General features: G+C 41.6%; 2 protein-coding genes across 2 annotated transcripts in view; both read left to right on the top strand.

Annotated features, from left to right (window-relative positions):
* Positions 1 to 27,465, top strand: part of LOC144761751 (uncharacterized) — a 1,311,126-nt gene that overhangs the window by 1,204,299 nt on the left and 79,362 nt on the right. The gene's annotated exons all lie outside the window — the stretch shown is intronic.
* Positions 1 to 27,465, top strand: part of LOC144761391 (uncharacterized) — a 201,722-nt gene that overhangs the window by 103,740 nt on the left and 70,517 nt on the right. The window contains exons 9-12 of the mRNA XM_078646791.1: positions 678 to 767; positions 3,457 to 3,546; positions 11,676 to 11,744; positions 13,605 to 13,691. Coding sequence (XP_078502917.1) covers positions 678 to 767; positions 3,457 to 3,546; positions 11,676 to 11,744; positions 13,605 to 13,691 — 336 coding nt within the window. The remainder of the gene's footprint in view (positions 1 to 677; positions 768 to 3,456; positions 3,547 to 11,675; positions 11,745 to 13,604; positions 13,692 to 27,465) is intronic.

Raw genomic sequence — 27,465 nt, 5'->3', positions numbered from 1 at the left:
CTACCTGAAACATAATATTTGACTTGATTTTTTGGTTGTTCAACAACGTCGTTATTTTCATATCACCTGCAGCAGTGCCCCAAATGATAGAAATTTCCGTTGGATACGATAACTTCTAAGATTTCTGTTTAGCCTTGAACTTCATGTTGGCGGTTTCAAACGTTTCCGTCCCTAGTGAAACCACATAAAGGAGACAAATGGAATGCCGTGTTTGTGTTGGTATTATCTATACCTTCTAGGATACACTGAATGTTGCAGAACTGAAGATATGACTGCAAAATGATAACCTTGTTCCCTTCTGAATATTTTGCAAATTGGAGCTTCAGTAACATCTCCCTTGAAGGTACTGCTTTGAAGTGCAAAGGTCAACATACGTGTGTTATACCTAGATGATGTGGGATTCTCTTCTAATGTTAAGATCTATTTAAAGTGAGTGACTCTTTCAGGATTCCTGATGCCAATTGCATTCCAGGTAAATATTATTTCATCTGCTATTCCGCATGATGTAATAAAGAAAACATTGATCATTATGTAGCCATTCCTTACTTAAGACGAGTGATTTGGGAAGTGTGATCTAGTGATAGGAGAGGGATCAATTGTGGAGGGCAAAGATGGCGGTTACTGAAGGTGGGCCTTGTACTGGGTTGTGCCTGGCTCTCTTTTTTGTGTATTTACAGCTAAGAGTCTGGACATTCCAAGCCCGAAATACACGGTGGAGCAACTATGTAATGTTCAGTGTTGCACTGTACAATTCTGAAGGAAACTGGGTAAGTAAGAGGGGATGTCATGGGGGGAATTACTTATGCATTTTTGTGTTTCCTTTATCCTCCATGGATGTATTTCTGTTACATATTTTTTGTGTGAGACACATTTAAAGCTGAAATCTGTAGGACAATCGTCCAATATTGATTATGCAATTCAGGATGCTGAGTACCGCTATGATGGAGTATCTTCAAGCTAAACATTCACAAAGTAAACTGCTGCCACAACAATTTAGAGATATGCAGAAATAATGAGATGCTTTGATGAGCGAAAAGTCCTGTAGCAGGATAGCCATTCACATCTTTGCTATGTGTATGCAGAAGAGTGGCAAGATGCTTGCTTTTCATATATTAAAACACAAGCATGAATTGAATATTTTAACTCAAAATAAGTATATAAGATTCTCTGTTGAAAAAAACAGATCCCCTATGTCAGGCAAAGGGGCCTAGAATGAGCACTCTACAGAGCTTCTTTTTTGGGCAGCACATCTGTATTCTGTCTGATTACTGGGGATACCAAATCAGTTGTCTTTCTAATAATGGCTTGACCAAAAGTCACTCATTGCTATTCATGCTCACTTATCCTGGGCCACATTCTTCAAACAACATCTTTTACTGTGACATTGAAGTACTTTCTACCTGAAACATAATATTTGACTTGATTGCTTGATTGTTCAACAACTTAGTTATTTTCATATCACCTGCAGCAGTGCCCCAAATGATAGAAATTTGCGTTGGATACGATAAGCTTCTAAGATTTCTGTTTTGCCTTGAACTGTATGTTGGCCATTTAAAACGTTCCTGTCCCAGAGTGACACCACATAAAGGGGGCAAATATAATTCCATGTTTGTCCTGGTAATAGCCATACCTTCTAGGATACACTGAATGTTGCAGAATTGAAGATATGACTGCAAAATGATAACCTTGTCCCCTCTGCATATTTTGCAAATTGGAGCTTCAGTAACATCTCCCTTGAAGGCACTGCTTTGAAGTGCAAAGGTCAACATAGGTGTGTTATACCTAGATGATGTGGGATTCTCTTCTAATGTTAAGATCTATTTAAAGTGGGTGACTCTTTAAGGATTCCTGATGCCAATAGCATTCCAGGTAGATATTATTTCATCTGCTATTCCGCATGATGTAATAAAGAAATCGTTGATCATTATGTAGCCATTCCTTACTTAAGACGAGTGATTTGAGAAGTGTGGTCTAGTGATAGGAGAGGGATCAATTGTGGAGGGCAGAGATGGCGGTTACTGAAGGTGGGCCTTGTACTGGGTTGTGCCTGGCTCTCTTTCTCGTGTATTTACAGCTAAGAGTCTGGACAGTCCAAGTCCGAATTACACAGTGGAGCAACTATGTAATGTTCAGTGACGCACTGTACAATTCTGAAGGAAACTGGGTAAGTAAGAGGGGATGTCATTGGGGGGAATTACTTATGCATTTTTGTGTTTCCTTTATCCTCCATGGATATATTTCTGTTACATATTTTTTGTGTGAGACACATTTAAAGCTGAAATCTGAAGGACAATCGTCCATTTTTGATTGTGCAATTCAGGAGGATGGAATGTCTTCAAGCTAAACATTCACAAAGTAAACTGCTGCCACAACAATTTAGAGATATGCAGAAATAATGAGATGCTTTGATGAGCCAAAAGTCCTGTAGCAGGATAGCCATTCACATCTTTGCTATGTGTATGCAGAAGAGTGGCAAGATGCTTGCTTTTCATCAATTAAAGCACAAGCATGAATTGACAATTTTAACTCAAAATAAATATATAAGATTGTCTTGTTAAAAAACAGATCCTCTACAGCCAGGCAAAGGGGCCTAGCATGATCAGTCTACAGAGCTTCTTTTTTGGGCAGCACATCTGTATTCTGTCTGATTACTGGTGATACGAAAGTATTTGTCTTTCTAATAATGTCTTGACCAAAAGTCACTCATTGCTATTTATGCTCACTTATCTTGGGACACATTTTTCAAACATCATTTTGTACAGTGACCTTGCAGTACTTTCTACCTGATACATAATATTTGACTTGATTGCTTGATTGTTCAACAAAGTAGTTATTTTCATATCATCTGCAGCAGTGCCCCAAATGATACAAATTTGCGTTGGATACAATGAGCTTATTAGATTTCTTTTTTGCCTTGAATTTATGTTGGCCATTTAAAACGTTCCTGTTCCAGAGTGACACCACATAAAGGGGACAAATGGAATGTCATGTTTGTGCTGGTAATATCCATACCTTGTAGGATACAGTGAATGTTGCTGAACTGAAGATATGGCTGCAAAGTGATAACCTTGTGCCCTCTGCATATTTTGCAAATTGGAGCTTCAGTAACATCTCCCTTGAAGGTACTGCTTTGAAGTGCAAAGGTCAACATAGGTGTGTTATACCTAGATGATGTGGGATTCTCTTCTAATGTTAATATCTATTTAAAGTGAGTGACTCTTTAAAGATTCCTGATGCCAATAGCATTCCGGGTAAATATTATTTCATCTGCTATTCCGCATGATGTAATAAAGAAAACTTTGATCATTATGTAGCCATTCCTTACTTAAGACGAGTGATTTGGGAAGTGTGGTCTATTGATAGGAGAGGGATCAATTGTGGAGGGCAGAGATGGCGGTTACTGAAGGTGGGCCTTGTACTGGGTTGTGCCGGGCTCTCTTTTTTGTGTATTTACAGCTAAGAGTCTGCACATTCCAAGCCCGAATTACACAGCGGAGCAACTATGTAATGTTCAATGTCGCACTGTACAATTCTGAAGGAAACTGGGTAAGTAAAAGGGGATGTCATTGGGGGGAATTAATTATGCATTTTTGTGTTTCCTTTATCCTCCATGGATGTATTCCTGTTACATATTTTTTGAGTGAGACACATTTAAAGCTGAAATCTGAAGGACAATCGTCCATTTTTGATTATGCAATTCAGGATGCTGAGTACCACTATGATGGAATATCTTCAAGCTAAACATTCACAAAGTAAACTGCTGCCACAACAATTTAGAGATATGCAGAAATAATGAGATGCTTTGATAAGCGAAAAGTCCTGTAGCAGGATAGCCATTCACATCTTTGCTATGTGTATGCAGAAGAGTGGCAAGATGCTTGCTTTTCATATATTAAAACACAAGCATGAATTGAATATTTTAACTCAAAATAAGTATATAAGATTCTCTCGTGAAAAAAACAGATCCCCTAAGCCAGGCAAAGGGGCCTAGAATGAGCACTCTACAGAGCTTCTTCTTTGGGCAGCACATCTGTATTCTGTCTGATTACTGGTGATACGAAAGCATTTGTCTTTCCAATAATGTCTTGACCAAAAGTCACTCATTGCTATTCATGCTCACTTATCTTGGGCCACATTTTTCAAATCATTTTTTACACTGACATTGATGTACTTTCTACCTGAAACATAATATTTGACTTGATTTCTTGATTGTTCAACAAAGTAGTTATTTTCACATCACCTGCAGCAGTGCCCCAAATGATAGAAATTTGCGTTGGATACGATAAGCTTCTAAGATTTCTGTTTTGCCTTGAATTTGATGTTGGCCGTTTAAAACGTTCCTGTCCCAGAGTGACACCACATAAAGGGGACAAATGGAATGCCATGTTTGTCCTGGTAATAGCCATACCCTCTAGGATACACTGAATGTTTCAGAACTGAAGATATGACTGCCAAGTGACAACCTTGTGCCCTCTGCATATTTTGCAAATCGGAGCTTCAGTAACATCTCCCTTGAAAGTACTGCTTTGAAGTGCAAAGGTCAACATACGTGTGTTATACCTAGGTGATGTGGGATTCTCTTCTAATGTTAAGATCTATTTAAAGTGAGTGACTCTTTAAGGATTCCTGATGCCATTAGCATTCCAGGTAAATATTATTTCATCTGCTAGTCTGCATGATGTAATAAAGAAAACGTTGATCATTATGTAGCCATTCCTTACTTAAGACAAGTGATTTGAGAAGTGTGGCCTAGTGATAGGAGAGGGATCAATTGTGGAGAGCAGTCAGTCTGCTCAATTAACTGATTGGTGTAGTCTGGAGTTGTGAGAATGGGTGCTGAGCTTATTGCCTCTTTCAGGGTGTCAAAAGCGTTTTGACAGCTAACTGTCGAGTTTACTTTCTTGGGCATTTTTTTGGAGGTGAGTTCTGTCAGGGGTGTCAAAATGGATCCATACCTCCTTCACAAACCTCCTATAATACAGAGTCAAACCAAGGAATGCATTGACTTGGATCTAGGTTGTTGGACACTCCCAGTCCAGAATAGCCTGGATCTTAGGTTGTAAGGGTTGCACTTGGACTCCACCGATGCGGCCAGGCAACTAGCCTGAAATCTCCGAATGAGGATTTCTAGTAATCTTTGATATTCAAATATTTGCCCAATCACAGACCCGAACCTCCCGCAATCGCCCATTCCCAAAGCAGGGGAAAGCGAAGGTGTGAGATTGCTGTGGGCCAGTGATCGCACTGAGGAGCAAGTGGTCATACATGAAAGCCGGCACTGAAATAGAAGCAGTCTGACTATTGGCAAAGAAGCCGATCAGAGACCAAGAGGCCGGATTTGCAGGCTGGGCCCTCATGTAATACGAATATACTCAGGCAAATGACCAGCGGTCATACAAGCAGGTATTGACACAAGTCAAGCAGCTATTGACACAATATTAAACAAAGATTGAACTCAATTTCCTAAAATCTTACCAGGCCTAACTATAAATTGGAACGGAAGTCCCACGCTATGACTAAAGACTAGATATGATCTTTAACAGCAATCAATAAGTAGCACCAAACAAAGAAATAGCAGAACTACTTATCTGCAATGAAGCAGCGAATAAAAGAGGATGATGACTCTGGACATACATATTGTCCAGACATTCTATTGCTTTCTGATGTATTACTGTTCTTTAAAGGGCTGACTGTTGGGGCAGCGATAAAAGGTTATTGCATAATGGTAGCCTCCGGTCTTGTAATGAAATCAGCCGCCTTCCCATTGCCTTGTTCAACAACTCAACAGCCACCTTCCCCAAAGACTGGAAACATGCAAAACTCAACCCCTACTAAAAACCATTAGCAGATCCCACTGAAATCCAAAACTGACAGCCAATCTCCCTGCTCCCATTCCTGCCCAAAGTATTAGAAAAAGTCCTCCACCAACAACTCTCCTCACATCCGGAACAGAACCGCCTACGTGATTCCTCTCAATCTGGATACTGCAGCAACCACAACACAAAGACAGTCCTCATGGTGGCTACCGACGACATCCAAGACCTAATTTACATGAGAGACTGTGGCTCTGATCCTCATAAACCTCTTTTATGGCTCTGATCGTCATAAACCTCTTATATGGTGGGAGACCCATACAAAAGGTCTCCCACCAAACACTCATCACAAGGCTGCACAACAGAAGCATCCAAGGAGCGGCTCTCAGCTGGATCGCCTCTCCTCACCAGAAGAATGCAAAAAGTAATTCTACCCTTCACCTTCGAACCAAAGGAAATCAACTTTGGAGTACCCATTGGATCCTCACTCATCCCCACCCTCTTTATCACTTACATGACACCTCTGTTCAGCATAATAAAAACACATTGACTGGCATCATATCCTCCGCCAATGATACACAACTCATCCTCTCCCTCTATGTAGATACCACCAACATCAAGAACAACTTCCACAACTGCATTACATAGGTTGCCAACTAGATGAAGGACATCTGCCTGAAGCTCAACTTAGACAATACAGAGGTACTGATCTTCAGAAACAAAAGCTCCCCCTTAGATGCATCATGGTGGACCTTTTAACTCAGACCCTCACTGACCACGCTAAGAACCGACTACAGACAATACAGAACACAGCAGCCAGAGTTGCCCTGGAACACCCTGGACAAACCCACATCAACCCGTACCTCAGGGAAATGAACTGGCTCCCTGTAAAGAAAAGATGCTGGGTATCAAACTCCTGGCCCACGCATACAAGGCCCTACACAACTGCGGATCCGCCTACTTGAACCATCGACTGCACTTACATCAGCCCACCATACATCTCCACTCCACTTCCTTCTCTAAACTTTACCCCCGCATCTGATGTAGCAGATACAGAGGTCGCGCCTTCTCCTACCCAGCAACAAAGACATGGAATGAGCTACCCCTTTATCTCCGGACTTCCCCATCTCTTTCAGAGTTCTGAAAGTCCCTGAAGACACTCTATTTGGCTAATCAACTGGACCCTGCCATCGCCTGTATACCCTCACACGTGACAAGAAGTGCTATACAAACCTACTGATTGATTGATGCTGAGAGGCAGTATGGAGTGAATGCCTGTTGTTCATGGCAACACATTTGAAGGAATCAATGTCTAGCTAATTTGAGGAACATAGAAGTAAAGATGTTTGTGTACCCTGTATGAATGTTTGTTGTTTTTATTCCTTATTATAGTCAGTGAAAGAGCGTTCTTAGAAATAAACATTACCAAAAATATATTTTCTATGCGTGGTATCAAATTCTCAAGATTTTCCTATTCAGCTATTATTCCAGTGGATGGACACTTTTTTTAATACAATCATTATTAGAATGCTCTCTGGAATCCTGAAACTGGCTCAGCTAGTCCAAGGCAGTAGAATGGTCACACTAAGTATTCTTATTTGCCTGTTTTCCAGGTTCAGTGAAGGTCTGGAAATCAGCAGTTGCAAATGGCTTTTTGGCCTTCCTATAATGGGTGCTAATAGATTCTCTGCATGCTCACTCGTAAAAGCTCAAAATTGCCTGTTGTCCTTGTCATGTCCCCTCACATAAATGGTAGTCAATTAATGGGTTATGCTCTCAGCACATGGTATCAACTAATGTTAACACACTTTTTCAGTGGGCAATAGTGGATAAAACCTTACAATCAGCTCTAGATGAGAACTCTCAGGACATTCTTCATTATTAGTGAGCACACGCATATGGGCAGTGAGATCAGAGTGCAAATACAAACAAGCATTTGCATTGCAAGCGGTCTTGCCATTTAGTGTTAAAAATGTATCCACGCCTGGCCCATCTAATGGAATAAAAGCATGAGCTTAACAAAGAACAGAAGTAAAATAAATATAAAGAATGGGAAAAGATCCAAGAGTTTGAACTGGATACAGTCAGGCCAATATAACTGAACATGCTAAAGAAAACACAAAAACAAAAAGCCAAGTCCATACTTCAGATTGACTTTATGAGGAACACGTGAAGTGTAATGTCACTTCATACCACACCCCAACTTCTACAATACAAATTACATTGCTGTCCTAAGGTGCCACCACATCAAAATTAAAAACAATATTTCAATATGAGAGCTGCCACCACCTCACAAATATAGACAAGTGCAACTCGGTAGAAAACTGTGCACGCAAATAGGGTTGGCGTTTTTCAGACGTGATTTTTAAGAATATTTTGGGGGGGGAGGAGATGCTGAAATATTTACTCCTCTGCCACTACAACTTGTTACATGACTTGTGGTTAGGATTACCCTGTGGCTACTTGTCACCGTTACACCAACCAGTACTTTGAAAGGCTGCAAAAAGTAACTGATATCGAGTGCAATAATTATTTTCTGCACGACTACAATTACTAGAATGCATGAGAAAATCTCTTAAAGAAGTGCATTTCTTTAACATGTAGAAGCTTTGACATTAATTGTTAATCGAGCAAAGAAGTCTTTAAGATTGTCCAATCCTGTTTTTAAACCGAGAGTCATTGAGACAGAAGTCACTCCATCAGAGAGACTCTGCGACGACATCTCGGACTTCTTTGACAAGAAAATTACGAAAGTTTATGATACTTTTACTGATCCTGGCCCCACAGTAATGGCGGACACGGTTGAAGACAGCGTACCCACCCCGACCCTAGCTCAATTTCACTCTATTTTTTTTTCTGAGGCACTGAAGGAAATAAAAAAAATGTAAATCAGGGGCCCCGGATGATCCCTGCCCACCCAAGCTCTGGAATATGATGTCAGGCTCAATTGCAATGACATTCCTACACATTTGGAACATGTCCATTGCATCTGGGGGGTTCCCCAAGTGATGGAAACGTGCCACACTTCTCCCCTTGAAAAAAATACCTAATGGTGCGCCTGAGGACCTTAGCAATCTCCGCCCGATCTCCCTATTAGCAGCCCCAGGCAAAATGCTTGAAAAACTGATACAACGCCAACTGAATAGCTTTATTGAGGAAAACAGGATCCTACAGGAAACTCAATCAGGTTTTAGATCAGGTTTCAGTACCGAGACCGCCCTCATCGAGGTGGCTGAGTCGATTAGGTGGTCCTTAGATTCAGGAGCATCAGCAATGCTGGTGCTCCTGGATCTATCTGCAGCGTTCGACACTGTGGACCACGGCAGATTGCTACAACGGCTAGAGGATATCGGTCTAAAAGACAAAACACTGGGTTGGCTCCACTCCTATCTAACCGACCGCTCCCAGAAAGTGGCTTTGGGTTTCTTCTCCTCTAAACCAAAACGCCCCTGGTGTGGAGTTCCCCAGGGGTCAGCTCTTAGCCCTCTACTTTTCAATGTTTATCTAGCTCCACTCTTCACCCTGATTGCCAAATGGGGGATCAAGGCGATTTCGTACGCTGACGATACACAACTAGTCTTCCCCTATTAAGAAGTGTCAGAGATAGCATTTAGCAAATTTAAGGGCTGCCTCCGTGATGTAGCTAGTTGGATGAACACCAACAAATTAAAACTGAATGCAGGTAAGACCGAGGTGGTCATTTTGGCAAAGAAAGTCGTCCCCCACTGGACCTGTGCTGGCCATCTGAAATGGGCCCTCCGCCGATCCCCAGCACTAATGCAAAGAACTTGGGGGTGAGATGGGATGATAGTCTCTCCTTCTCTTCCCACATTCAGCAGGTCACAGCAGGGTGTCTACATAAACTCAGGAATCTCCGCAAGTTTCTCTCTCTATTGCCAGAAGAGTGCCGCAAAACGGTAGTCCATGCGACTGTTACATCTAGGCTGGACTACGCGAACGGCCTCTACCTTGGCTTACCAAAATATTTGATTCAACGATTGCAGACCGTGCAGAATGCGGCTGCGAGGCTGATAAAGCATATCCCTTTTAGACAGTGTGTCTCTCCGCATCTGCGCAAGCTGCACTGGCTCCCAGTGGCAAGCAGAATCAAATTTAATGCTCTGACCCTGGCTTTTAGAGCACTACGGGGTACCTGCCCCAAATATCTAAAACGGAGACTCCCCCGCTACCACCAAGCGAGGCTCCTGCGCTCTAACTTCCTGCTCCAGTTACACGCTCCACGAGTCAGAAAGGCTCGACTTGGAGGCAGGTCCTTTTCTGCTGGCACGGTGAAATTGTGGAACGCTCTACCGCCCTCCGTCCAGTCTGCAACGTCAGAATCTGGATTTAAGAAGCAATTAAAAACTTGGCTCTTTATGCAGAAAATCTAAACCTCCTTTTTTGCTACTTGTTCTGCTAAGCTGATCACATAGCGGCGGGGACACCTCCAGGTGAGGTCGCTGTTCGCGCTCTAAAAGTATCAGTATTATTATTATTATTATTATTATTATTAATAGGTCACATTATAACAATGCACTGGGAAGCACTTATTTATCTGACGGTTGTTAAACATGCACCATTAGTGAAATAAGAAACTTGACAGTTGTCATATAAACCTGAACGTGGTCCACAGTATTCTAGAAGAGGAACATTGCAGCGTAAAAAATCACGCACAATAGGTTTTTCTACAGAACACACATATTTGAGAGTACTTTCTTACCCGATAATCAAGGAAAATGAGTTTTGATGAAATAAAATATTTACCTAAAATCAGTCGATTTACGAGGGGAAGCCTTGATCTATCCACGTGTTCGCGTTTCACTTTCTACCAAATACCCTACATATTGTCATCTATTTGTCTTCCTTTAAGCTAAGGCTTTGTTTTTTCTGTGTGCATTTTTCTGCAGTTTCTAATTCGTGAGAACTCCACCCACAGGTATTGGAGGCTTTTCAATAGTAACATTTGTATAGCACAGGGCCGCCATTTATATGGGGATGGGGATTGTGGGAGATGCAATTGGTTTGCCCAAAATCACAGGATGTTGAGCAGCCGCCGAGACTCAAACACAAGTCTGCAGCTCTGGCCGTAATGCAACGCCCAGGCAAAAGGCACAAGGTACTTGAAAGCTTGACTCGTCATGGGCTCGAGGTTCCAACAGGACCTCGAGCTGAGTGAGCCAGAGCCACGCTTTATACTTGAGCCTGGCTCGACCTTTCAGTGGCTCGCTCACCTCTAAAGACATTACGATAATTTAAATGAAATGTTTTTAAAAGACGCTTCAGTGCAGGAAAAAGAAAAACAGCAGGAAGAGAAAATCTAGTAAAATAAAATATAGGAGTCGGGGCTGTAATGCAATTAAATTAAAAAACAGGTTACATTTTATTTACTGGAGGAGCTACGCTAGCAACCAAGATGGCCGCTTAGGCTCCCTGTCCACTCCCTTACATTCTAACAAGGTGAACATGCATCCTTGCTGTTATTTCTCTTTAAACATATTTGCGTGTTTTATTTGTCTGCCAGAAAAATACTTCATGTAGTCTATTTATACTCATGGAATGTCTATAGGCAAACTAGCCAAATACACTGCTCTGACACTGGAGATCTTTAAAGCCTTTAAACCCTTAAGGGTACCATGGCTAAAGATATGACTTTACAGCTACATAATATTGTCATCTCCTACTTCACATGATTTACTTGCTGGCGACAAGCTCTGTGTGATCATGGTCCTACTTAAACTTGGGTGCCACTGAAAAGTTTGATGAGAGTCTTTCATTGTGGTCAGAGAGGGGGAGTTTCGTGTGGAAAGTGAAAGTGGGCCGTAAAGTACGTTTTGTCTAATGCAATTTTTACCTTTACAACAGCCACAGTGGTTCCCGGCAGACACAATAAGGAGAGAGAGACGAAGCCTCCTACCTTATTCTGGCGAAAGGGTGAGACAAGGCACCAAAGGCCACCATGTGTTTGAGCATTTCCTTTGCCTCAGAACATTTTATCTTTTGGTTTCTATGAATGCGTAGTCGACAAAACCATTCATTTCTTGACACCTGTCTCTCTCTATAACTAACTACATAATCTACTCTATCATACATTGTCTTATCTTACTCCCTCATCCTTCAATGGATTTTACCCAAGAGTGATTACATCATTATGTTCTTTGAGTTTTTACAATAATGTTTCCGAAGGTTTGTTGACTTCAAATGAATGCTGTTTCATTAAGGTTAATAAAGGCTACTAATTGATTCATTCTTTAAATAGATGATTATTTACAATGTATATTGCTCAATACAGCGTAGTTTATGCAATACTACCATATACTCATAGTCAAAATGTATGAGGAAGATATTATGTGAATCACTGCTGTTTCTTTCTTTTTTGATTCCAACATTACCAGCTGAACTAGCCATTCACACTCTCAATTTAAAAGACACCATAATGTTCTGGATAAATTATAAATTCCAAGCAAACCTTTGAAACTGTTTATCTCATCACCACCAGAAAGTAAGCTTTCTCTTAATGAAGTAGACCAGACTGATGGCTTGTACAAACTTCAACTGTGCAAAAGTAAATAGGACTTTCCCTGGCTTGGTAAATGCATATTTAATGGTAGCGCCCATCTTAATGTAATTCACAAGTAGAAATATGGTGTTCTTTACATATATTGTACAAAGAAGTCTATGAAAATTATGATGCCTTTTATAATACAAGATGTGGAATGCAACGTTTTCTGAAATATCTGGAGTAAATTTGATGCCCTCTGCCAGAGCCTCCAAACTCTACTATCACTCTTACCAAGATCTACTGACTTCATATTAAAATCTTTGTACTCCTTAATGATAACACCAGGACATGGTATTTATAGACCAGAAATGTGTCAGGGACTAGATTGGTAGGAAGGTCGAGGATCAAGACTGCATTGAAGTACCAGAGAAGAAGCTCATTCCAGTTTTGAAGCTTTGCACCCAAAGCTGCCATAATAAATGGGACTACTCTTCCAGAGTAACTTTTAATGCATGATAAATATTCCTTGGTACATAAGAAGCCTCCTCCATCTCTGCTGACTTAGGCCCAGTCACTTGAGGAGCTTGTGGAATCCTGCAAGCTTCATAAGATGTCACTGGACAACCAAGGTCTTACAGGAATGCAAAGAAATCTCAGGAAAAAACACACATGCGCACACCACGCAATGTGTATCTAGTCTGTAGTCTATTGAAAACTCTTAGATTATCATATTCAGAAGACTTTAGTGACTGTTGCAACTTCACACATTCTGAATATACATTCAGGTGGAAGAGAACACCTGCCATGGGATTCAGTGAGCTTTTTAGCACACTACCTCTGACATTCCCCAGACGCGATGTCGACTCATCAAAATCTGCAAAACTAAAAACGTTTATGTGGACTTCTTCATTTCCCAGGGAAGTTTTCCAAAGATGTATTCTGAACAGAGGGATACACAATCCAAAAGAAAGGGCAATACTGAGTGAATATTTGGCTAGCCACTGTACCCGCATGTACCCAGGCATATATAAATATATTTCAAAATGTATCTATATATAAATGTATATATCTATATATACACATATATATGTGAATGTGTGTGTGTATACATTTATGATATACACATAATACATATATATTCAAGCATGTTTTTGTTATAAAATGGTAGGACAATATTAATAGTTTGATATCCTCAAATACAAAGTTGTGGGCAGAGCAGAAACGTGAGCCTCAGTAGTGGCGGCTGGAGTTGGCCTTAATCTTTGTTAAAGTCATTTTTGGATTCTTTACAGCTTCCTGTATGCCTTTCTCGACACCGCATGAGACAGCGGAGTTTTTCATTGATTCTGAGCATCCCACATCACGCTGGAAGAGTATGCGTAAGTGAAAAAGTATTTTAATGGAGGAATTGGAGAAAGGTATTTGGGTCTTTCAGTTGCCCTCCATGCATGTTCTCTAACATTGGATCCACTATAAATGTTATTCCCCACACCCTGCTCCCAATCCTTATGTCTGGATTAGATGTCCTTCCTCTTTTAGTTTCCCCATTTAATTTCTGGCACTTCCTACCTTACCTACACAGCCTACAAATAAAGTGTAAATAAGTTCAATAGGTATAGATCTTCATACACATTGGATATTTTTTGGCTCGCTATTTTTAACCACATCCATATTTCTACATTTACATGCACATGCTTGTCATACAATTTAAGAGATTGCATCAGGTAGATAAACTCAACTTCTTAAGCGTGGGCGCTGCTAAACACTTTGATGAGGGTTTTTCATTAAGGGAATGGTGTTGTGTGGATAATGGAAGTGGGCCTTGGAGAACGTTTTACCTCATGCCATTTTTTACCACTTCAGCAGCCACGCTGGCCCACCCGAGAGGCAATAATAAGGCAGGACAACAGCTTTCTACTTTATTCTGGCGAAATGGTAAGTGACACAGGATTTGAAAGGCCACCATTTTTTTTAGTACTTTCTTTGTCTCAGTACATTTTATCTACTTGGCTTCTACCAATTAGTGGATGGCCTGCTTTTTAATTTATATATAAATGATGTGGGTTCCTTTCTTACACAACACTACTACGATTATCCAGTAGTTAAAGGTAACCCCATTCCCATTCTCCTCTACGCTGATGATGCGGCCATCTTATCACAGACAAGGAGGGGACTACAAAAGGCAGTAGAGACTTTCTCATATTACATGAGGGAAAGGGGGCTACACGTAAATGTTTCTAAGACATTTACCATGTCATGTGGACCGAACAAACGTAGAGCACCTTGTCGGATCACCCTTGAAGACAGGCGTGTGGAGTTAGCGGATATATTCTGTTACCTGGGAGTGCACTTCGATAGACAGGGCACATGGAAGCCCGCTGTAAATGCGAGTGCTCTAGCATTTAATAGAGCAACTGGAGCACTCTCAAACTTTGCCAAAAAGCTAGGGTCTAGGCCAGCAAGGGAGCTTGTGCAAATATTTAAAGTGAAATGCGTCTCAATTGGAACGTTTGGGGCGGGCTTATGGGGATCACAGTCTGTGAAAACTATTCAACGTATTGAAAACAAGTTCCTCCGATACCTATTGGCAGTGCCGATGAGCACATCTACATATGTGCTCCATGCCGAACTTGCCCTACATCACATTTCAGACATCATAAAAATGGCGCCGATCCTACTCTGGCATAATGTCTGGACCAACCCGGCCACAGAATTAAATAGAAATATTATAGAGGATTGTTTGGTCTGTGATGGAGCAAAAAACATTACATGGTTTTCTTATATAAAAAATCTTGCATTTGAAATAGGTCATCCTGAATACTTCTCAAATCCAACTACCATGGAGTTCATCTCAAGATCTGTTCTAAAAAAACATCTATTAGAATATCTTGAAATGAAAAGATGGAAGGAAGAAAGGACCAAGATAACCGTCAGCAACCATGATGACGTTACACTGCACAGGGACATCCAGTTATACCTCGTAGTAGACCAACCTTTTTTTTATCGCAGGCTCCTAACATGTTTCCGTTTAGAAACTTTCTATAGATTAGTAACCCTGCCTCGATGTAATGATTGGACGAGAGAAAATAGAATTTGTCCCTGTGATGAGGTCTCACTCCAATCAAATATTCATTGTATCCTTTATTGCACCCTCTATAGCCATACGAGGCGGCAAATCTTGAGACCTCTCTTGTTATCTTGGGGTGTAAGAAACTCTAGAGAAGCATATAATAAGTTAAGGACTCTGGAGGATTATTATCCTATCAACACTGTAACTCTGTACCTGAGAGCAATACTAAGACTGAGAAGGTCTATTATAATTGACTAGCTCTAGTTTGTATTAATGTATCAATTTTTAACTTTTTAACTAGTTTGAATGTACTCTTAGAACTCTTAAATGTTCCCAAGAATTTTTATTGTACTGTACAATTAGCTTTTTTTAATTAAGAGTGTAATTGCTAGGAATTTTAAACTGTGATTTTATTGTATTTGCTTTTATGAATTGTTTATACACTTCGAATAAAGCTCTTTGAACTTGAACTTGAACTTGAACTTGGATGGTCTACAAAGCCAATCTCATCCCTTGCACTCTGCCCCCGTCTAAAGAAAAACTGTACAACCTCTTCTTTACAGTATCCTAATCTTATTGAACTCTGGGTTGTGAGATGACTGTTTTTGCAGGTTTATCAATTGCAAATGAACACTATTTTTGCAAGGATTAACAAAGGCCACCAATCAATTCTTTACATACATGACTATTTACAATGCACAATTTGCAAGGCAGTTTATCTCTCATTCTTTCTTACACTCCTCCAACCTTTTCCACACTCCCTTCACATCCCTTTTCTGCACCTACGCAGAGTAAATATATTTATCAAATCACAACCACTATTCAAGGTGAGTTTGCAACTATTCTTCCATTAATATAGAGATTATATTTATTTTTACTTGCTAGATCTGCAGACCGTGTATATCCACATCACCATTTACAAGTGTCTAAGACATCATCTGACAGTTGCACTGTTCACAATCCATTACAAAATAAAAGTACCCCCTTTTTGTTTTTTTGTAAATAGGGACAGCACTATTGAAATAACAGGGACACCATGTTTTCCAGTCCAATGGGAAGTGTCAATCCAATTTCACACACAAACTCATTGTTTGATGTTTGCAGAGCTCTTTCCCTCCCTCCCTTCTTGGTATATGACATCAGCAGAACCCCTCTATAGCCTAGTGGGCCATATTACATGTTACCTTTTATGTATTTTCTTATTTTACATATTTACTTTAAGGTAATAAACTTGAAAAGATTTATTTCAAACAGACAAATGTTATTAGCAATAGTAAGTAAAATATTGGAGTATACCGTTTAGTTGCCTGCAGTGAAATAAAAAGTAAAGCTTGATTATGATGAATATGGAATTTTAGAAAAAACGCACTGTCTGTTAGTAAACACATTCTTCTTATATGAGTAAGGGATTGTCCAAGCTGTTCACTCAAAGGTTCAGCTGACATTTATTGGATTTAGAATATTTACCTTTTTCAACTCTCCTCTGAACTTTTTGTGCTCTGTACAGAACTTTACACAGTTTGGCATGGTGGAAATTATCTTGCCAAATTCGTTGCAGGGTCCAAGGTCTTGCTGGAATCTGAAAAAGTCTTTTCAAGGGAACATTTGGCTAAACCATAACTACATAATGGTGACTGCATTGTGTGGTATACATGTGTGTGTGTGTATATGTATATATATATATTTGCAAAGCACCTAGAAAACAAGGGAGATATATACGTATATATGTGTATATATATATATATATATATATATATATATAGAGAGAGAGAGAGAGAGAGAGAGAGAGATGGAGAGAGAGAGAGAGAGAGAGAGAGAGAGAGAGAGAGAGATGGAGAGAGAGAGAGAGAGAGAGAGAGAGAGAGAGAGAGAGAGAGAAAGAGAGATTGAGATAAATTTAGATATATCTCGGACGAGAGATAGGCTGAAGTCTTCTCCTGACATTTGTGGGTATCAAACTACAAGAAATTATAAAAGCTGCCTTTTCTAGACAAATCACATTACAGGTTAAAACAATTCCATTTTCTAACATCCTGTGATTATCTTTCTACCTATCCAAGAGTTGGGTCTGTAGGCTGATCTGAGAAAAGAAGGGTTGTAATAATGTTTAGTGCAGTCAGCTTCTGAAGTCTTTTTTGCCTAATGGCTTTTTTTTTAATCTTTCGCAGCTACCAATTTGGCCTGCCACAGGTGCAATGGCACAAGGGAGCACCCAAATGGTTACGCTCATACATCATGCTGCTGGGAGAGAAATGGTAGGTGAGAGGGGATGCTAGTAACTGAGTTGGAACCATGCCTTGAATGTTTCCCGTGTCCTCCCATGCTAGCGATGAAGAAATGGTCTCTAGTGTAGTTATTCAGCATGACACCTAACATTCACCTCTTCCTGGTATTTCTAATAATGTCTTGACCAAAAGTCACTCATTGCTATTCATGCTCACTCATCTTGGGACACATTTTTCAAACAACATTTTTCCAGTGACCTTGCAGTACTTTCTACCTGAAACATATGATATGGCTTGATTGCTTGAACAACGTAGTTATTTTCATATCACCTGCAGCAGTGCCCCAAACGATAAAAAAATTGGGTTAGATAAGATAAGCTTCTAAGATTTCTGTTTTGCCTTGAACTTTATGTTGGCTGTTTTTAAACATTCCTGTCCCTAGAGATACCACATATAAGGGGACAAATGGAATGCCATGTTTGTCCTGGTAATATCCATACCCTCTAGGTTACTCTGACCAAATGGCAATTCCTGGAAAGACCTAGTCCTACCTTTAGCATCTACATAATAGACATCATAACAAACATAAAATAGAAATACTTAAGAACATACTAAAGAACATTTTAGCCAATCCCTCTCAGACACATTCTAGTTTAATTTTCTATGGCTGACCCATCAGACCATGGCACCTCTCAATATGTCAAGAATACCCAGCATTCTCTAAGGACTATCGTTATGCCAGAGATTTGCACCATCAAGGATGCCGAAAACATTCCAAGATGTATTGTCCCAGGGCCGTTATGTTACTAGGGGGTAGACCACAAGTTGCCAAGAAATATTACCATTATGGGAGGGCCAGTATTTTACCATGGGTGGGCAATGTGAATCCTCTAATGGATGTAACAGGTTGCCAGGAATCATCAACACCAGTGTCTCCGACACATTGATTTTTTCCCCAAGCTATAAATGCTAGCTGTAGAAACACTTTTTTAACCATTTCCTGTACAGGGAGCATGTTTCTTTCATCTATCTAAAAAGAAGACCCCAAAAAGGCACATGTAAATAAGCAGGATTCATTTGCAAAAAATAAAAAATACATTCATACACAAGCATGCACACTCACACACATGCACACATTAAAGTAGAATTAAATCCACAAAGAAAACAAATAGAAAACATATAACTCCTGTTTTTTTAAAACTAAAAATCCATACTTATTTTCCAGTTGTGGGCATCTTTCTCCACCAAGGTAGCATCGCCCTACAGACATAGAAAGTACAATGGTCCTTTGAAGGTTTTTGAACTGTTCAGCACCACATTTGATTTGCTCAAATCTATTCTGTAGATTAGGGTCTTGTAAAAGGCTGGCAAGAATCGGTTGACGAAACTATAAAGAAATAAGCAAGAGCCTTCATTCCCTCCAGCATTCCTTGCATCTCTCTGAATGATACGTGGCATGTACCAAAATACTTGAATCTACCTCTGTTTTTTTCTGGATCTCATGGGTCAAAAGAAAGGAGTAATACCGGATCACTTTCTCCATAGACGTATTGGTCTATTTGAACTGCCTTCAATGGCTTCTCCATCTAATGCATACTGAATGCTCTATTAAGAATCCTTAAAGACGACAGTAATTGTACTAGGAGTTCTGATACATGCCAGTGTGTACGGGAAAGAAGGAACCTCTGAATGTTGAAGAACTGAAGCTATGGTTGCAAAGTGATAACCTTGTGCCCTCAGCATGTTTTGCAACCTGTAGCTTCAGTAACATTTCCCTTGAAGGTAGTGCTATGAATTGCAAAGGTCAACATAGGTGTGTTATAACTAGATGGTGTGGGATTCTCTTCTAATGTTAAGATCCATTCAACCTGAGTGAATCTTTAAAGATTACTGATGCCAGTAGCATTCCAGGTAATTGCTATTTCATCTGCTATTCCACAAGATGTCATAAAGACTACTTTGATGATTATGTAGCCATTCCTTACTTAAGCTGACTGATTTGGGAAGTGTGGTCTAGTGATAGGAGAGGGATCATTTGTGGAGGGCAAAGATGGTGGTTACTGAAGGTACAGGGTTGTGCCTGGCTCTCTTTTGTGTGACAGAATTACACAGTGGAGCAGCTATGCAATGTTCAGTGTCATTCTGTACAATGCTGAGGGAGACTGGTTAAGTAAGAGGGGATGTCAGTTGGGGGAATTATTTGTACATTTTTGTGTTTCCTTTATCCTCCATGTATGTATTTCTGTTACATTATTTGTGTGAGACACATTTAAAGCTGGAATCTGAAGGAAAATCGTCCAATTTAGATTATTCAATTCAGGATGCTGAGCTTTGCTAAGATTAAATAACTTCAAGCTAAACATTCACAAAGTAACTGCTGCCACAAAAATTTAGAGATACGCTGAAATAATGAGATCCTTTGATGAGCGAAAAGTCCTGTAGCAGGATAGCCATTCACATCTTTGCTATGTGCATGCAGAAGAGTGGCAAGATGCTTGCTCTTCATAAATTAAAACACAAGTTTGAATTGACAATATTAACTCAAAATAAATATATAAGTTTCCAAGGTAAAAAAACGTATCCTCTAAGCCAGGCAAAGAGCCCTAGCATGACAAGTATACAGAGCTTCTATTTTGGGTAGCACATCTTTATTCTGTCTGATTACTGGAGATACCAAATCAGTTGAATTAAACAAACTCTGATTAACTATGAAATGCCACTGATCCATTGTAAACAAAAGCAATATATTTCAATTTTATTCTCTAAAATACATCAACATGTTTAGATTTAAATTTATTTAGATGATCTGTCTGAACTGGCAGGCTATAAGGAATAATTTCAACTTTCCTTTTTTCTCTAAAAATACAATATCAGCCAATCATAATCTTCCAACACATGCACCATAAATGCCCATTTTAGCATTTCATTTTATGTAAGTCAGGATGTGTTTTTACCAAATTTCAAAATGGATTACTATGCAATTTTCATTTCTCAACCACTAGATAATGACATTTTTTCAAATAGATGAAAGGTTCATTATCTTCCTTCTATAATAAATTATGTCAAAACTAATGGCTAACTGGGTGTAACTAACGTTGAAGTTTCCTATACTGACCATCAAAATATTGGCATCAGCTGGTCTACACTAAGGAGCACATTTAGGAATGACAGCAAAGCTCACCAACTTATATCTTCAATGTCCAAATTCCCATCCTGGAGATGCTTACATTTGTTTATGTCCCAATTTGTCTGGATTGACAAAAGTGTTAAGAGACAAAGAATTGTGATCCAATATAAACCTAGGGTTAAATGAGATACCAAGGGTCCACAGACCGCCTGACTCGCGGGGGTACAGTGGTCTTCTGAGCGCCCTATTACAATTAGAGTGGTAGGACCGCCGATGGCCTGCAGCAGCAGCCAGGGAACCGCTGTTCCCTGGCAGTGCTGCAGTGGTCTTGAGCCCACAATATGCTTAAAGGAACTGTTGCAGTCCCGCCAAGCATATTTCAAGTTTCATCTCTGCCACAATATTTCATGGTGGTTCCTCCTCCTTTACATGGTCATTACATGCCATACTGTGCAGGAACTGTTTTTGCCGTTCCCATTGTTGTGCCCATTTTCTGAGGGGCTGCCATGAGAACATCAAATAATAGCCCGCCAGACACAAAAAATACTCGTAATCTGGCGGGTGGCCCGACCACGGGTTTGGCAGTGCAGCTGCGTGGCAGAACCGGCACTGCACTGCCAAACTCATAATCAGGCCCCAAGATGGGACATAAGAGTTTCGCTAGCAAGGATCATATCTATCTGAGATTTGTTTTTATGAGAGGCGGGAAAATATGTAAACCCATGTTCTGTCATCTGAGAATATCGCCAGACATCCACCAGAGCATAATATTCCATTACTTCCAACAAGGCAGCCCTAGCCATTTCCTTTGAGCTATAGGTGCTTCTCAATGAAGAATTTAGCCCTCGACTACTAAAAGAGGAGTCTATCCATGGGTTAAGGATGATGTTGAAGTCCTCTAAAATAATCTATGGTTCTGACCGCTGATGTAGCTCAGAAAGCAGACTATTAAAGACCACAGGATCATCAATGTTGGCCTCATAGAGTACACATGGTATAATGCGTAATTGGCTCCTCTTGACTGTTGCTATGAGCCATTGTCCACTCAAATCTATACAGTAGTTGATAAGTGGTTAGCTCTTATCCCGAGCCAGTAGGGAAATCCCTCTCTGAGAGACGTGAAACAAGCTGAGGCTAGGACTTGATCCCAGCAATCATCCAGAAGAGAGGCCTGTTTATTCAAGAGCTGAGTTTCCTGTAGGCCAACTAAATGTGGATGAAGATAGCACCTCTTTAATTAATTTTTGCTTATAAGAAGCCTACATTTCATTGATATTCCACGAAAGAATATGAAGATGCTGGTCAGTACCACACCCCAGGCTAAACCTTAACATTCTTGATCGAATAACAAGCACACATTGACAGAGAACAACAGCACAGAATAATTATTGGTCCTCATTTTATCATCCACACCATAAGGCCTCATTATTTTTCCCACAACCAGACCAAACATTCCAACAAAAAAATCAGTATAAAGACAAAAGGGATCCCAGACCCTGGCCCCGCCAGCAGCCCCGACCCCCAGCGTTCCCCCAAACTTATCCCTTCCATGCAAAGCCCAGAAACAGGGGTGACCACCCCCTGTCAAAAGAATACCCCTAGCACTGTAGTAGACATGAGTACAATAAACACCCCTCCCCCCGGAGCACCCCAGACCAAGGATGGATGGGGTAAAAGAACTGATGGGGCAGGGCAGAAACCGCCTGAGACACCCGCCCAAGGGACCCAAAATGTTTTCACCCAGAGCCATCATTAATGAATAAAGAACCCTCATGAAACCTTCATGAAATCAAATCGAAGTGCCAGCTGACCCTGCAGACCTAAAGCTTCCATTAGCAGAGAGAAATAAAAAAAGGAAAAAGGGAAGGCATACCCAAGAAACTAAGTAAACCACTCTCTAACAACCTACAAGGAAAAAGAATCTAGAAGAAAAAGACAAAACAGAATCAGCCAGATCCATTAGTCTCCTTATTTCCCCCCACCGATTTGGTCAAGAGCTCCTCAACCTCAGGCTGTTAAAAACATGAATACATTTGCTCCTCATATTGGATGCACAGGATTGCTGGCTCCAGTAATGAAACCGAAGCTCCAAGCTTTGGAAGTGCCGGGATATGCTCTCTCAGCTGCCAACGCTGAACTACAGTCTTATGAGAGAAATCTGATCGAACAAAAAAAGTCTTCTCCAGCCTCTTTCACTGGTGATTTTGGACAAGCAGCCCTGTTTATCTCCTAACGGAGGAAGAAATTACCCACATATATCAGGATGGCAAGTAAATACAGAGGATGTGAGAATAGATAGCGATGGGCTCTCTGAATCATGCTCTTCCATGTCCCAGTCCCCCAGTGTAAGAAAGGCGTCCCTAAACAGCCAAACTATATACTCGCTAGTATTGTTCCTCTGACCCCTCGAGGATCCCCAATATCCTGAGGTTATTCCTGCAAGACCTATTTTCCAAATCTTAGACCCTTGATGAGAGCATTGTCATGAGATATGGATCTTGATGCTCCCAAGACAGTTTGAAGGCTTTCCTGAACCTTCTCAACTTGCACAAGTTGTGAGTTCAGGGTGTCCATATTTGTAGAGAGCTTCCTTTAATCCTAGGGTTATATCAGATCACAATTCTTTATCAAAGAAATAGGCTGTTATCTTTCCGGGTCCGTGATAGATCTAATGCATTTGCTATTTCTGGGATTAAGAACTCTCAAGGGGCTATTGTGACCAATCCTGCCCTTATGCAAGAGGAGTTCTACAGAATTTATCATAAGTGGTATGACTAGGTATTGGTCCCTTCCACAGACCAGATCATTCAGTTTCTTCGGGTCCACCATCATTGGAAACTGTCTACTGCACAGTAGCATAAGGAAGAAGGTCAAATATCGGCCTCCGAAGTGTAAGACGCAATTGGTTAGCTGGCACGAGGCAGGACCTGTGGCACCGATCAACTTCCATTGGATTTCTATGTTAGTTTGTCACATCTTGTAGTACCGGTTCTCCGTGATCTATTCAACTCTTTTGAATTACTTGGGCAGGTTCCTGGGTCATAGACTGACACCAACATCGTCATCTTTCCTAAGAAAAGGAAAGATCCCTTTCTCTGTGGTTCATATCAGCCAGTTCTTTGATTAATGCTGATTCTAAGATTTATACTTAGATTTTAGTAAACAGGCTTGCTACGGTTATTTCTGATCTTGTTGATGAGAAATTGAGAATCAACATGGTTTTGTTCCACAGCGGGATAACACCACCCATCTCAATATTGTTATCACTGCTCTTGAGGTAGGCTATGCTCTGGGAAATCTGGTCAGAGCAATAATGTTAGACGCTGAAAAGGCCTTCGAAAGGGGCTCATGACCTTATTTTTAGGGCCAATATGGCTGTGTAAGGGTTTGGGCCGCTCTTTATTGCTTTGATTCAACAGCTTTACCAGAATCTTAAGCCTAGCGTTTATGTTCAGGGTCTTCTACCAACCTAATTTTGATAAATCGTGGCACCTGTAATGTGATGTCCACTTTCACCTTTGCTCTTTGCGCACTATATAGAACCTTAAATTCAAGCCCTCAAGAGCCTGGGGAATACTGCTTTGCTGCGGATCCATCAACTTGAGTTCAAACTGCTTGCCTATGCAGACAACATTCCCATCATGACCTCTGCCCCAGAGGATTCATTGGCAGCTATTGAAAAATTGGCTAATGAGTAACCCTGGGCGAAGAACTACGCTCCGTTCGCGGAGCTTGCGGAGTTTCGGCAACTCCGCGTTCTACGGAGAACGCGAAGCTGTCGATTACTCCGCGATCCGGTGCGTAGCGTAGTTCTCGCGCGCTGAATAACATTATCGCGTGCACGGCAATGGCTTACCTTGGCCCGTCGCGACCGCCTGGGTAGGTTCGCGCGATATTTGACGCGATCACGCACTTTTGTAGTGCGAACGAGAAGATGAGTTCCCGAACATGTCTTACACAACGCGAACACGTTACTTGTGACCCGGAACAGGAAATAAGGGAACGCAAGCGGGCAGGACAAACCTCTTGGGTAACTTAGCGCGCTAGCTATCTCGAGCATGCAGGCAGCGCCCCGAACATGCGCACCGCGCTCCCGAAGACGAAAAACGGCGCGCGAACGGGTCTAGCAAGCAACTACGCATGTCCGCGGAGCTACGCGTAGGTCGCGGAGTGCAAGTGCGTCTTCGCGTAGCTCCGCAGAGTGCGGCTCCGCGAACTACGCCCAGGGTTACTAATGAGTGTGGGGCTATCTCTGGGTACAAACTTAACCTTGATAAGACCCTAGTCCTCACCAGCACTGTCCCTTCTTTGGATGATAGGCGATTGGTCAAGTCGGTGACCTACCTGGGGATATAAGTCTCTGTGAAAATGGAGGATGTAAGTGAATCTAATTATGGCGTACTATCTGGCAGAACGCAGGAGATATTGAGTAAGTGGCATCATTTTCACATTGGTCTAATCTGTCAATGCAACTTAATCAAGATGATTATTCTCCCTTGCTACCTATACCTCTTTCTGGCATACCTTTGTATTTAGCTAAAGGCTTTTTTACACAGACAGAGGCTATCTGGCAAATATTTATCTGGGGGTATAAAAAGCCTAGGGCTAATATCCTTATGTTACAGCAACCATGACTGGAGGGTGGACTTTAATTACCAGACTTATGTTTCTACTTTCTAGCAGCATTTATGGGCAGACTAGTAAAAGCATTGAGGTGCAAACCAATGGGGCTAGGTGGTTTGTTTCCAGAATTCCTCTCTTGGGGAACCGATATCACCCCAGACTTTGGAGTTATCGATATTGTCTGTGAGAAGTTGGCCTGGTATATGCTGTCCACTAATTAAAGAGGGCACCTTGCACCAGTCCAATCGACCCTTATGATGTATCAAGTCAAAGATAACCTTTATACAGCTATCCTAGTAGTAGCTGTGGGGAGCAGCCTTCAGGCTTAATCGTGAAGGAATATAAAGCTGCTTGTTTTAACAGTATGTCACCTTTAGTAATATTTAAATGAAAGGGAACCACACAGTAGTTATAAAAATATTTATTTATTTATATAACACTCTGTAGTATCCTCTACACAAGGGTACAGCACAAAGCACACAATACTGGTGCACATAATCAATCGTAAGTAGCAATAATACACAGTGGGCCCATAGGGGAACAAACCATGTACTAAAATAGTGGTATAAGAACTACGACTCGAGTCAAGACCAAGTCTAGAAGGTGTATAATCGCTGGGACCACAAGGAACCACCCAAGGTGAGTAAGTAGGGACCCCACGGAGGATGGGGCAGTGTAAGTACACGACCGTTTGCGTCGTACAATTCAATGGGAGAGTTGCGGTTGCACTTTTCCAGTTTAAGGACCCTTCCCAAAGGACCAGGAAGAAACCCTGTGGAAGTTAGGAGGTTGGAGAGCTTCCCCACCTGTGGATACTGTGGTACCCGAGTTACCTATCCCAGGGGAGCCTGGTGGATGGGTCTGAAGTAGCATCGGAAACCGCTGTTGATCTTAATGGGAGTCTTCAATCAACAGTCACTGCAGGGAAGGAGAAAAGTGTCCATTGGAATCCAAATGTGGATTCAGGATGAAGAGAACCTGAAAGCAGAAGGGATAGAGTCTGGGTCTCCGGGTAGTGACCAGGGGCTCAGTAAGCAGATAACCACCGATGTGAGATGAAGGGTTTCTTGACTCTGCAGCCACAGGGACCAGGCAATGTTGGATGCAAGCTGTCCCATAAAGGATGTCGAGTGCTGAGGGGTCGTGTCAAGCGGGAGCACCAACAAGCCTTGGCAACAGCAACCCACGCAGAAGGTCAAGAAAGGTTGTGGAGTGAACCAGCAAGGTCCAGGGGACTCACCCATTGCAGGGGAGTCAGGGCAAGCCGGGAGCAACCAGGGAAACCACAAGAAAGTAAAGTTGACCCTCACAGGGACCCACAGGCGTCGCGAGGGACCCTCGGGCAGTTTCAAAGAACAACAGCTTGCAGGGCACAGAGTGAATAGAGGCCAGAGTTCTTGACAGGAAATGTGCGCAGAGGTGGGGGCGATCAATAGCCCAATGCACGAAGTTCGCGAACGCCAACAAGCATATGCATTTGCAAAAGTATGCAGTACACAGGGGTTCAAGTTATGTAGTCCCCATGGGGAATACTGGCCTCAAACTTGGTGAGATGGCAGCTGAGCCTCAAGGAACATCGTATCCCACCTCCTGTGTTGCTGGAATCTTTGGAGTCCTCAGGAGCTCAGGAGCATCAAATCGGTCAGATGCGGTGCCTGCAGATGCTGGGAAGTAACTCCTGCACTCCAAGGGGCTTCTTCTGTTGTCTTTGATTCTCTACAGGTCCTTCACGGAGCCTGTATGGTGCACAGGCACAGACCAAGCTTTGGAAGGAGAGGGAGACAAAGTCGGTCCCAGCTGAAGTCCAGCGAAGTCTAGAGTGTCCAGACAATTGAAGGTCAGTGGTTTCTTCTTGTTGAATCTTCCACATCGAAGCTAATGTCTCACAGCCAGGTAAGACCTTTTGTACCCACGGGAGAGGGTTAGACAGATTCAGGGGACCCACCCAGAGGTGGGTCTGGACAATGGGGAGGATACTCACCTGTCCTTTGTCTAGGTGTGCACCAGAGCAGGAGCCAACAGCTCCCAGAACTGGTTTGAACTGGACTATGCACAAGGACACCAAGTGGGCCCCTCGTGCAGACTTTCAGGCACGTTGGAAGTGCACC

Source organism: Lissotriton helveticus, chromosome 6, assembly GCF_964261635.1.
Source record: "Lissotriton helveticus chromosome 6, aLisHel1.1, whole genome shotgun sequence".
Classification (NCBI taxonomy): Eukaryota; Metazoa; Chordata; class Amphibia; order Caudata; family Salamandridae; genus Lissotriton; species Lissotriton helveticus.
Note: the sequence above shows the minus strand (reverse complement) of the source record. Positions and strands in the feature narration are given on the sequence as shown.